We start from the raw sequence: 12,705 nt of genomic DNA on the forward strand, positions 1-12,705 counted from the left end.
TTAAGATACCTTTGAAACAATAATAGACAAGAAAGTGGCTTTAGTAATTTACCATTTAGTTTAGTACATTCATGTTTTCAGTGGTTAACATAGATGAAGTCATAATAAAGATGACTCGATGTTGGATAATTCCGTTACTTGAAGAAGAAGTAATGTCCTTCTAGAAGAAGTTAGAAAAGATAGAAAAAAAGAAATACAAGTAGGATCTAAACATGAAAGATTTAGATAAAGTTTGTAAGTTTTTTTTTTTATAATAGGTTAAGGAGGTGCTTAGTTCTATATAAATAAGAGCATATAGAGAATTGTTCCATAAGATCTTGAGAGAGATTTAGTTTTGAGAAGTTTCTAAATAAATAAATAAAAATTGTTCTTTTTTTTTTGAACACCAAAAATTGTTCTTTAATCTTTCAAGTTCATAGTTTTGATTTGACTCGAGTGGTGCAATATGCATATTTCTATCAAGACGGTAGAAGGAAAGACCATAAACCTAGAGGTTGACGATAGCTCCGATACCATCGATCTAAGGATTCATGGACCCACCCGTGAATTGGTTCTTCGTTTAAGTCCTGATCCGGCTCCGAAAGCAGTCATGCGGATTTTTGTACAGACTCTAGGGGGAAAATTATTCATCCTCGAGGTGGAGGAGACCGAGACCATTGAAAACGTCATGGCCAAGATCCATGAAAAGGGAGGACCACCAGTGGACCAGCAGAGGCTAATCTTCCAAGGCAAGCAGCTCGACAAAGGTCGCACCATGGCTGACTACAGAATCAAGACGGAGTCAACCCTTTGCGTGATGTCACGTCTTTGCGGTTGCTAGCTAGAATAATGTCTATTGTTTTCAAAGTTTTTTTTTGTCTTTCTAAAAACTTGCTGGTTGATTTCCATCTTTTAATTTGGCCAAGTCCAATAGTGTAATTCCCTTTTGATTTCTCCATCATGTGTTTCCTATATAGCAAAAATGATGTCAGAAGATGATTAATGATTTATTCTTAAGGCAGAAGATGATTTAAAAACTAACAACAAATTAAGTTCTCGCTTTAGCCTGCAATGGAACCTAAGGAAACCAATTAAGCACACATTGGTTTGTGAATCCCGGAGGAGAAACAAGTGAAACATCAAAAAACGACAACGTTTTAAGACCACGAAACGACACCGTTTTAACAAAAAACTTGCCGTTGCAGTGTTGTAGAAACGACAGCGTTTTAATCTAACAAAACGTCGCCGTGTTGTATACTGCTAACGGGCGTCGCTTTTCTAGCGAAAACGCTGTCGTTTTAATTAAAATGTTGTGAAAGAAAAATCAAACTAACTGTAGGAGCATGATGTGATGTAACCACTAACCACATGGCAAACGAGTAGAATCAGTCCCAGTTTCGACCTACATTGCATAATGCAAACATCCAAATGAGCAATAATGATAAAAGCTCTTTCCAAAGATAATGAAGTGATTTTAAAACATATAAGAAGCAAATTACCATATGGGAACTCACCAAGTGACCCAGAACTTGACGAATGAAATGAAAAGTCTTCTCGATTAGGAGAAGGTTGACCTCTTAACAAGAACAAGATTTGTAATGTAAAATCCAAAAACCTCATTCCCTAACAGCATTAACACGACCACTTCTTCGCAACCTGACCATGACCCTTACTTAATCTTGGTTGAAGAACCAACTGGAATTTTATTGACCTAGGCTCTGACTTGCTTGACACATTCCGCCATCACAACCCTCACCAATTCCGGTTATGCTCTACAAGTCTATCTCATTATTTTCCAGCTTCCCCTAGATCAATATAAAAACTATAATTAATCTTCATCTTCCAATTGCTAACAGTGCCCTATCTCTTTCTTCTGCAGAAATCAATCATGTCAATTGCTAAAACTCAAAACCAATAGCAGAAATACTAGTCGAAAACGCGGGGTTTTTGTAGTGTGACCAGTGACCACTCGGCTAAAACCGCTGCGTTTTTTTTTTTGTAAGATCAATGGTTTGGTCACGTGCCTGATAAGCGGGCAATAATAGCGCACCCGGTTTGTTTGATTGATATCATTTTCCTCTTTGTTCAAGAACACAACAAAACTAATTATTAAAAAAGAAAAAAAAAACATTTTATACAAAGATTAACGTGAATTATCTATAGCAAAAAATGTATATTTATTCTGTCTCAAATGTATCGAATAAAGGTGAATTATGAAATTTACTTTGAAAAAATTTAGAAACTAGCTATTTTTTGCAAAATAAACAAGAGAGAAATTATAATTCAATGATGCAAAGTTACCTCTTATTATTTGTTACTTATTACATCAACAAGACCTGCACCTAGATTTAAATTTATCTTTTCTTTTGATGAATCGTTATCCACGAAAAAACAATCCAAACATATAAAGAACAAGAAAGCATCTTTATTCTTAACCTTTATAAAAGAAAAAAACATATCTTACACCATAAGATATTAAGATACTTTTGAACAATAATAATAGACAAGAAAGTGGCTTTAGTCATTTACCATTTAGTTTAGTACATTCATGTTTTCAGTGGTTAACATAGATTAGTCATAATAAAGATGACTCGATGTTGGATAATTCCGTTACTTGAAGAATAAGTAATGTCCTTCTAGAAGAAGTTAGAAGAGATAGAAAAAAGAAATACAAGTAGGATCTAAACAGGAAATATTTAGATAAAGTTTGTAAGTTTTCTTTTTCATAATAGGTTAAGGAGGTGCTCAGTTCTATATAAATAAGAGCATATAGAGAATTGTTCCATAAGATCTTGAGAGAAATTTAGTTTTAAGAAGTTTCTAAATAAATACTTTTTTTTTTTTTGAACACCAAAAATTGTTCTTTAATCTTTTTTTATTTGACTCGAGTGGTGCAATATGCATATTTCTATCAAGACGGTGGAAGGAAAGACCATAAACCTAGAGGTTGATGATAGCTCCGACACCATCGATCTAAGGATTCATGGACCCACCCGTGAATTGGTTCTTCGTTTAAGTCCTGATCCGGGTCCGAAAGCAGTCATACGGATTTTTGTACAGACTCTAGGGGGAAAAGCATTCATCCTCGAGGTGGAGGAGACCGAGACCATTGAAAACGTCATGGCCAAGATCCATGAAAAGGGAGGACCACCAGTGGACCAGCAGAAGCTAATCTTCAAAGGCAAGGAGCTCGTCAAAGGTCGCACCATGGCTGACTACAGAATCAAGACGGAGTCAACCCTTTGCGTGATGTCACGTCTTTGCGGTTGCTAACTAGAATAATGTCTCTTGTTTTCAAAGTTTTTTTTTTTGAGGTTGATTTTTGGTGATTTATCTAAATCTTTCATTATTATGTTTCTCTAAATTGAGATTTATCTTTAATTTTTGATGAATCGTTATCCACTACTGAAAAAAAGTAATCCAAACATAAACAATAAAGCATTTTATTTCTTAACATTAAAAGAAAAGCACATATATATATCTTAAGGCCGGAGATACATATGTGACCATGATAGACAAGAAATCAGCTTTGGCATTATGATATAAACCATTTATTTTTGGTGATACTAATAGCGCAGATACTAGTCAACAAAATAAAATTTAAAACAGAACATGTGCTTTACACTGTTTAAAAATCTCTTTTAACTTATTGATAGAAACTTTACTATATTATAAAAGATTCCCACTGAAATTACAACTCTATATAAGCCACTCTTGAATTCACTCTTCTATATCAACAAATACAAACAAAAATAAAAAGAAAAGAGAGAACAAAGAAGCTAGTTAAAGCTTTGTGATCATATCAAAATGAACAGCCAAAAGGATAACAAAGATGAGAGTTCAACATATTATGATACTGCAAAAAAAGTTGCAGGCGTCGCCGGAGCCGTTGTAGCATTTGCCGGTCTAGCTTTTTTGAGCTTTGCCTCGAGCTCGGAAGAGACGAAACAGGAAGAGAAGATGATGAAAGCTCCTGGGGGAAATGGTTATATTCCAAGGAAACCTTTCGAAGATAACCCCAAAGACTTCTTCGAGCAGCAGCGTATTAATCGTCGTAATAGTAGAAATTGAAAATATATTATATATATATAATGCGAAAATATGAGTGTGTGGAAAGATTTGCCCCTTCCAACTTTTTATTATATAATTATATAATAAAATGAAAATAGATGTCGTTTATATGTAACATGTTATAAGGGGATCATTTATAATCTTTCTATTTTGAGTTACTTGTGTTTATTGTTATGTTGTAATAATCGGCAGCCAGCCAGGAATATATATGACCTGAGTCAGTGAAAAGTGAAAACTTGTTTAAGATTTTAATATAGTTGTGAAATTTTTATCTATAATTTAGAATGCACAAATCAACGGCAGTTGAATGATAATTCATGAAGAAAACTGATTAGAAATATAGGAAAAAGTTATTGGTGAATTGCGAGTTTCATACACTTAGTTACACTGAAAAATTGAAGCCAAATTTAATAGAAGCAACTTTAAAAATCCTGTCAACCGATCTGTAGTAATTTAGAACCTTATATCTTTGAATCAGATCAAGGTAAATAAATATTTTATCACATTAATACTTCAGAAGATATTATATTAATATTTTTTTGCACATTAACTGAAAAATATTTGATTTTGATATGATTATTTCAGATTGAATAAATATAAATCCTTCCAGGATTTGACAAGCAATTCTAATTTTTATTGGATTTTTAACAAATTGAGATGCCTAACCCACTCCTACCGAAATTGGTCCACATTAATTTTGTGTTTGTTGACACAACTGGTCCAAATTAATTAATGAAATATTCTTTATTTAATATGCTTCCTTTTCTTTTTTTATACCATTTATATGTTCCCTTTTTTTTTTGTAATTGACAATTTATATTATTTCCTTTCGGGATTGACTTCAAAGATACCAATAAATGGTAATAGACGTCGCGTCACATTAGCAACCCTAAAAATTATTCAACAACTTTTAACTCAAGGCGAATTGCTGGCTGGGGATGTGCTTTTAGTCAAGTGGTTAAGTCCACTTGTCTCCGTCTTCCCTACCGGAGTTCGACTCCATTAAGTCGCGTTACCCCGCATAGTAGGGATTGGCTATAGATCGGGCCTTGTCGATCCAAAGATGTCAAAAAAAAAAAAAAGGGGAATTGTTGGCTATAACCAACAAAAAAACTTTATTTAACAAAGTAACCATAGTAACCATCAATAGGTGATATTCTCTGTATATTGTATATTATTGACCATTTTACCTTTGTTGCATAAGTTGTCTTCTATCTCTCTCTCTTGATAACACCTTCTTCTGATATATCTTCCGTTTAATTTAGTATTTTGTATTCTTTGTTATCGTCACCGTACTATATAGAACACTAAAATGTTATATTCCATTTTTCTAAATAAATTCACTATTTTAATTTTTATATTTATTAATACCATTTTTAGATATATGTTTTGGGTTTGGGTTTAGACTTCTGGATTTAGGGTTTAGTATTTTAGAGTTAAAAGTTGATTTTAAGTATAATATATAAGATATAGTAAAGTATTATATCTATTTTTGTGTGATTATGTATATTACAATATATTTTAGTTATAAACATTATTTATTAGGCATTGTGGATACCACCATCACCACTATGTTAATCATTAGTATTTTGTTTGCTTCTATACTATTTCTTTTGTGTTTTATATAAACTAAGTTTATTAATTTATTTTTTACTTTTATAAGTTTTGGTCGGTTTTTAGAAATCCAAATCATAATATATAGAGAAAAAAAGACCAGATTTTTTTCTATAAAAATTATAAATTTAAATTAATGTTTTCAAACACTAAATATAATGTAAAAATCAAATGGGGTAGAAATAAAACAAATATTAAAAAAAGAAGCAATTAAGCTTTTTTCTCTCTCTCACAGACGTCACCTCTCTTTTCTTCCTCCTTGTGTCTTACACCCAAGGTGTGTTTTGTCTTTTCACTACGTATTATGGTTATTCTCTTCATTTTGGACTTTAGTATGCTATATTCTTCATTTCGTTTATCAAAATGGCCACTCACCTAATTGCCCCAATATTCAAACATCGTGCCGTTTCTTCTACTAGAGTTGGTCAACTATGATTGCTTGTGTGTGTGGAGCTCTCGTTGACTCCTAAAAATAAGCTGAAAAATAAAGAACCGGTCCAAATTGAATCTGTATAATCAAATCGGACCAAACCGAAATGGTGATACCAATTATTGATCTGAATGGTTATAGATTTTATATTCAGTTTTTCAGATTTGGATTTTAGCTTTTTAGAATTTAGATTTTGTTGTGAGCTTTTTTCTTTTTGAAGAGAATGTAAACTTTATTCATCTTTAAAACAAAAGTAATGTTTTTGCAAGAAATGCATCAGTTTGTTGAATGGCCGCTTGAAACAAAAACATGGTTACATACAACATTATTCGATCTTGGTGAGAGTTAGAGATTAATTGAGAGGATGTCCCAATCAAGACAAGTAAAGATAAGTGTGTATTTCTAAATACACCAACTTGTATTTTGTTGTACAAAATTCACTGGCTTTGGAAAAAAATATGACTTTTTTTTTTGTCAACCACACGTAAATGAAAAATATCACTCCATGATTGATAACTTAATATAAAGAAGTATGAAAAGTTTATGAGAGAACAATAATAAGATTGTTGGGTAAACATTCAAGACTTTGCTTAAGGCCCAAGAAATATTTAATGAGGAGGTTAAAGATAAGATAGGCTTAAGAGATTGACAATAGATTTAGGAGATATCTAATCCTATTGTATCTAGGAATTTACATGTTATGTTTTACTATAAATACATGTCTTAGGGTTGAGATGTAACCTAAGAGAGATTGTAAGTTTGTTTAGTTTTGAGAAGTTTCTAAACATCAATAAAAGTGAGGTATACTTTGATTGAATTCATTCTTGAATAGCTTTAGGTGTCTCTTTAAAGATCGCATTTAAAAAAAGTTTGTTAAGAATGAAAAGATAAATTTGTACAAATATTTCATTTCATGTTTTTTGGATCAAATTATTTAGGTTTTAGTTTATAGGACCTGAATCGAAATTTATTTTAATGTAAGCAATTTGAGTTGAAAAATTAATGGAGTTTATTAAATTTCTATTTTTTAGTTTTTTTTTTTTTTATCATCTGTTACATCATTATTTGAAATATATTTGATCTAATCCTCTTATGATATAGACTACGTATAACATTAAACGATAAAAAAAAATTAAATTGGACACAACGTCACAAATTAGGCTAATTGGTATTATTTATCTATATCATCCAAGATGTATCAGGGCATATATCCCAAATAAGTACATCGATCTTGCGATTTTGGGAATGACGACGATGTTGTTATACTTTGAAAGCTCCGAACCAACGGCTAATGAATAGGTTGTATATTCAATTTTGTCACCAAGGACTTCATCTCGATGGTACAAAGGAGTCTGTTTCCACCGTTTCCACCGTCTCTAACAGCTGACAAGGTGACTCGACGGAGGTATTAAATTCTTCGAGTAGGATTCAACTTTGGAAGTGTTTGTGAGCTCACACAAGGCAGAAACAGCAGCTGCAACCAAATAGGCTGAAAGCTACGTACCAAAAAAGATGATGACATCAATAAAATGGAAACAATCTACTATACATTTTTGCAACAATTTTTGGGGTTCCTAATCGGGTCAAATTTTGTTTAATTTTGACCCGGAAATCTTCAATCGGATCTTTCCTTATTTTTGACAAAACTAAAAAACGAAAATTAATCAATAAAATCTAAAAAATATATATTTTCTCAACTAATTACTATACATAAACTCTTTATTTATGGCATATTCTCTACAATTTTTATGATATAGAAATCAAATATGATTATTTAATGCTAATATAACAAATTTGAACTAATTTCTTAAAACCTCTCTACCTAATTAAAACATAAATATATGATTCTCATTTCACTTTTTATATGATCTTATATTTATATTATTTTGAACTATTATAAAATATATATACTTAATAAAAAAATTCGATTTTTTTTCTGCATATGCTATGATTCAAATTTTTTAAAACGGACATATATTACTCAATCGATGAAGAAAAAAGTATGTGTACAATCTATATTAACATTTTTGAAAAACAAATTTGCGCGTTTAATCAGGTCGTATTTTTTTTTTACTCTGACCCGGAATTGAGTCATTCAGATATTTTCTTAATTTCTACAATAATCTAAAACTGAACAATATACCACGGTGAAATCTTAAAATTAACAAATCGAAATACAATTATTTAGTATTTTAATATACATTTTTAAAATATTTTTACGGGTTGGTCTAAAAACACACACTTATTTGAATATATATATATATATTATAGAAACTATTTGAAAGCAAACTTTTAAATTGACTCGAATTATATGTCTTTTAAATAAAAGTGTTATTAAAAGAAATAACAAAATGATGTTTAATTTTACGGGACATGATTATATGGTGGGACGGGTCGGATTTGGATTGATATTAATACGGGATAATATATCACGGGTGAAATCCTGGGATTAACAAATCAAAATACAATTTTTTTTTTTTTTTGTCAAACATCAAAATACAATTATACAATTTTAAACACTAAACAAAACAAATACAACTTAAAATTTTCACTTTTAGTTACAACGCATGTGACTCGCAATGTACAACAAAAAATATTATATACAACAAATTCATCGGTTTATAAAAAAACAAAAAAAATCAAATAATTAACCCGCGGTGTACCGCGGGTAACAATCTAGTTATGTACACATTTGTAATAAATACAGTCAAATTATATGAATTACTCATTTTTTTTTTTATATATAGTTTCAAGTTATTTTCGGCATTAAAACCAAACAAAATCCAGATCGAACAACCAAAAAATTCATTAAAACAAATTGAAATCAAACTGAATAGTTACCAATGTTTTTATTAGTTAGATTTTTAATAAAAATTTAAGAACCCAAAAAAGCGAAAACAAAAAATCTGACCGAATTCAAACGGTAAATTAATAAATCGACTCTTATCAGTTATCACATAGATTTAAACTTTAAAGCAACCCACTAGAAAGCCCAATGGGTTTAAGAACCCGAAGATAAAACGACGTCATATCAAATGTGATTTACACATCACTCACGTCGACAAATCGGCGTTACCAAACAACGGCAGAGTTATCATCATCACCGGTGAACAAAAAAGGTTTAGGGTTTTAGCTTCATCATTCTGCTTCAAAGCTTCAAACTTTTCTCTCTATTCTCATTTTCAATTCCATAATTGAATCACAAATGCAAAACTTAATATACCCTTCAAGTTGAATTTGTCGTCTACAATGTCTCAGTCACTGGTTCGAGCAATCTCAGCTCGGAAGAATCAATTCAGTCTTAAGTTTTACTATAGATGTGTTTATTCTAAGCAATTTCATTCCCAAGATCAGATCATTGCTCCTAATTGCTTCAATTTTTCATCTTTAGGTATATAAATCTCATTTCTTTCAATGTCTGCTTATATGAATCCAAAGTGTTTCCTTTATGTTTTTACTTGTTTCTCCTTCAGGATTTACTTCAAGTGTTAGACATGGAAGTCATCAGAATAGTTATAGGTTTTGTGGTAATTTGATCTCAGACTTGAATCTTGCTTGCTTAGTTCGATCCACAAATGGATTTGCCACGGTTTCTGATGAATCAAATGTTGACAATGGTGAGAAACTTGTGGATAAGAAGCCAAAGGTTGTTTACAAGAAACCAATTGATTTCACCAAAATAGATGCCAATTTACTACCTACGGTGATGCTTATGGGCCGGCCAAATGTTGGGAAGTCTGCTTTGTATAACCGGTTAGTTTCTTCGGTGTACGCTTAAGATATGTGTCATAAGGTTTGATATTATTGTGGATTTAGGCAATTGTGTTGTTGTTTAGATTGATTCGGAGGAGGGAGGCTCTTGTTTACAATACTCCTGATGATCATGTGACAAGGGATATAAGAGAAGGAATTGCCAAGTTAGGTGATTTGAGGTTCAATGTGTTGGACTCTGCTGGTATAGAGACTGAAGTTTCTTCGGGTACTATTCTGGGTAGAACTACAGCAATGACGGCTAATGTGCTTGCAAGGACTCAGTTTGCGGTTCTTATTATCGACGTGAGGTAAGATTTTAATCTTGAGTTGCAACAAACTCATTTGATGCTAGTGTTATTTTTTCCTTATAAACCATTGTCTTGTTCATGTTTTTGTAGGGCTGGATTGCATCCATTAGATTTAGAGGTTGGGAAATGGTTGAGGAAGCATGCTCCACAGATTAAACCCATTGTAGTTATGAATAAATCTGAATCAATTGGCTCTCTTGATGAAGTTGCTTCTGAGGCCCTTGCACTAGGTTTTGGAGAACCTATTGCTATTTCAGCCGAGACTGGACTTGGTATGACCACACTTTATGAAGTTCTCCGCCCTCTACTAGAGGATTACATGGTCGAAATGTTAAACGGTAATAAAACCAGTCTATACCAGAAGCTGTTTCTTAATTTCTCTCTTTACTGAACATCAGTCTTATATTAGATATATGCAGTCAAGATGATGCTCTGAGCAATGAGAATCTCTCTGATGAAATCGACGAGTCCAAGTTGCCATTGCAGTTAGCTATCGTAGGTAAGCCTAATGTTGGGAAGTCAACATTGCTCAATGCATTGTTGGAAGAAGAGCGTGTGTTGGTGGGTCCAGAAGCTGGTCTCACCAGAGATGCTGTGAGAGTTCAGTTTGAGTTTCAGGGTAGGACTGTTTATCTGGTAAGTTTAGAATTCTGATTTTTCTTATACTCTTACTTCAACTATTATTCTCTTGATGTTAGACAGATTAAATGGAACCAGCGTTCAATCTTATTCACTTTGTTTGATGTTTTTGCCGGTTATCTGTTAAGGTTGATACTGCTGGGTGGTTGGAGAGAACAGAGCGAGACAAAGGACCAGCATCTTTGAGTATCATGCAATCAAGAAAGAGTCTTATGCGGGCACATGTTATCGCGTTAGTTCTCGATGCTGAAGAGGTTTGTATACACACTTACTATTCATGTTCTTTGCATAACTGTGAAAACAGAGAAAGAAAATCACAAGATGCTTCCCGTATGTTTTGTATTTGTAATCTCCAGATCATAAAAGCTAAATGTAGTATGACACACTCAGAAGTAGTTATAGCTAGACGTGCTGTAGAAGAAGGACGTGGTCTAGTCGTTATTGTTAACAAAATGGATCGTCTAAGAGGTAGAGAGAACTCTGAGATGTACAAGAAGATCAAAGAAGCTGTTCCCATTGAAATTCAGACAGTTATTCCTCAGGTAATAGAAAAAATTGTATCTTTTGTTAATTCTTGTTTCTTCTTGTCATTCTTCGGATTTCCCGGTTCTGAGTAACATAATATATGGTTGCAGATAACGGGAATACCAGTAGTGTTTATCTCTGCATTAGAGGGAAGAGGACGTATGGAAGTAATGAAAGAAGTCACTGACACATACAAGAGATGGTGTTCAAGACTCTCCACAGGTCGCCTCAATCGCTGGTTGCGTAAGGTCTGTACTGTAAATGAATCAGACTATAATATATACAAAACGTGCGACATCATTATCTGCTTAATCATTTGTTCTGTGTATTGACTTAGGTTATGAGCCGACATTCTTGGAAAGACACGGCTTCACAGCCAAAGATCAAGTTTTTCACTCAAGTGAAAGCTCGACCACCGACTTTTGTAGCGTTTGTGAGCGGTAAAACGCAGCTATTGGAAAGCGACATAAGGTTTCTGACTAGATCATTGAAGGAAGATTTTGATTTAGGCGGGACTCCAATTCGAATCATACAGCGGGTTGTTCCTCGAGCACCACCCTCTGGTACAGGCGGTGGTGGAAGCGGAAACAGCTCGAAGAGTCGAGTAGTGCAAAGAACCACCTCAGATAAACGGACTCTCTCGGCCTAAGAACCCATTACGAGTGAAGAAATGTTTCCTACATTAACACTTAGTTTGTGTCCCGTTTTGTATGGTCATACTTAAATAAATCTTTTTAGTCTACCCCACATTCGAAAATCGAAAATAGTAGGATGGATTTTAACCTTAAACTTGATTGAGTCCATTAGGTACAATTAAACAATAGTGAAATAGCAACAATTTTATACGAATCTTTAACATTGTACACATAAAAACTATGTCGTATGCAAAATATTTGGTCATAGAAGAACAAAATCTGAACTATTAATATATAGATTCACTTTTTGTCACGCAGATCCTTGAAATAGTCTTCGTAAGCTTTGATAGGAATACGAGCATCCATCCAAGAAATCTTCAACATCTTACCTTGTGAGCCCAAACTCATCAACGAGACTAGATTTGCTAAGGTTCCAATGGCTCCAATCATGGCTAAGACTTTCGTTGCGATATCGTAAAACAATTTCCAGTTCTCATCTTTGTTATCTTTCTCCTCGTCGTTGTTCATACTGATATGATTTACAAAGATCTAACTTCTTCTGCTCTCTTTTTTTTTTTTTTTTTTTGTGTGGTTTGAGTTAAGGGGCAATTAGGTGAGTGGCCATTTTGATAAACGAAATGAAGAATATAGCATACTAAAGTCCAAAATAGAGAGAATAACAATAATACGTAGTGAAAAGACAAAACACACCTTGGGTGTAAGACACAAGGAGGAAGAAAAGAGAGGTGAC

General features: G+C 32.9%; 2 protein-coding genes and 1 long non-coding RNA gene across 4 annotated transcripts; 2 read left to right on the forward strand and 1 right to left on the reverse strand.

The window, feature by feature from the left end:
• The first annotated feature begins 324 nt into the window (after positions 1-324).
• LOC9306811 (polyubiquitin) lies at positions 325-3,394 on the forward strand. The gene is made up of 2 exons (XM_021017350.1): positions 325-812; positions 2,873-3,394. Exons 1-2 carry the CDS (start codon positions 446-448, stop codon positions 3,250-3,252), a joined length of 747 nt encoding a protein of 248 aa, XP_020873009.1. The 5' UTR covers positions 325-445; the 3' UTR covers positions 3,253-3,394.
• On the reverse strand, positions 1,025-2,787 carry LOC110226293. Of its 2 annotated transcripts, XR_002330368.1 has the most exons (3): positions 2,281-2,787; positions 1,494-1,784; positions 1,025-1,381 (listed from the first exon to the last, which is right to left on the reverse strand). It is a non-coding gene; the product is annotated as an uncharacterized LOC110226293 (long non-coding RNA). The 2 variants fall into 2 exon arrangements; XR_002330367.1 differs by lacking the exon at positions 2,281-2,787 and having other exon boundaries at positions 1,494-2,270.
• A 5,722-nt stretch (positions 3,395-9,116) lies between the features above and the next one.
• On the forward strand, positions 9,117-12,140 carry LOC9304757 (GTPase Der). Its single transcript, XM_021017272.1, has 9 exons — positions 9,117-9,485; positions 9,568-9,847; positions 9,931-10,155; positions 10,246-10,493; positions 10,565-10,791; positions 10,923-11,048; positions 11,151-11,336; positions 11,430-11,567; positions 11,657-12,140. Exons 1-9 carry the CDS (start codon positions 9,344-9,346, stop codon positions 11,966-11,968), a joined length of 1,884 nt encoding a protein of 627 aa, XP_020872931.1. The 5' UTR covers positions 9,117-9,343; the 3' UTR covers positions 11,969-12,140.
• Positions 12,141-12,705: the final 565 nt, after the last annotated feature.

This window comes from Arabidopsis lyrata (assembly GCF_000004255.2).
Source record: "Arabidopsis lyrata subsp. lyrata unplaced genomic scaffold ARALYscaffold_7, whole genome shotgun sequence".
In the NCBI taxonomy this organism is placed as follows: domain Eukaryota; kingdom Viridiplantae; phylum Streptophyta; class Magnoliopsida; order Brassicales; family Brassicaceae; genus Arabidopsis; species Arabidopsis lyrata.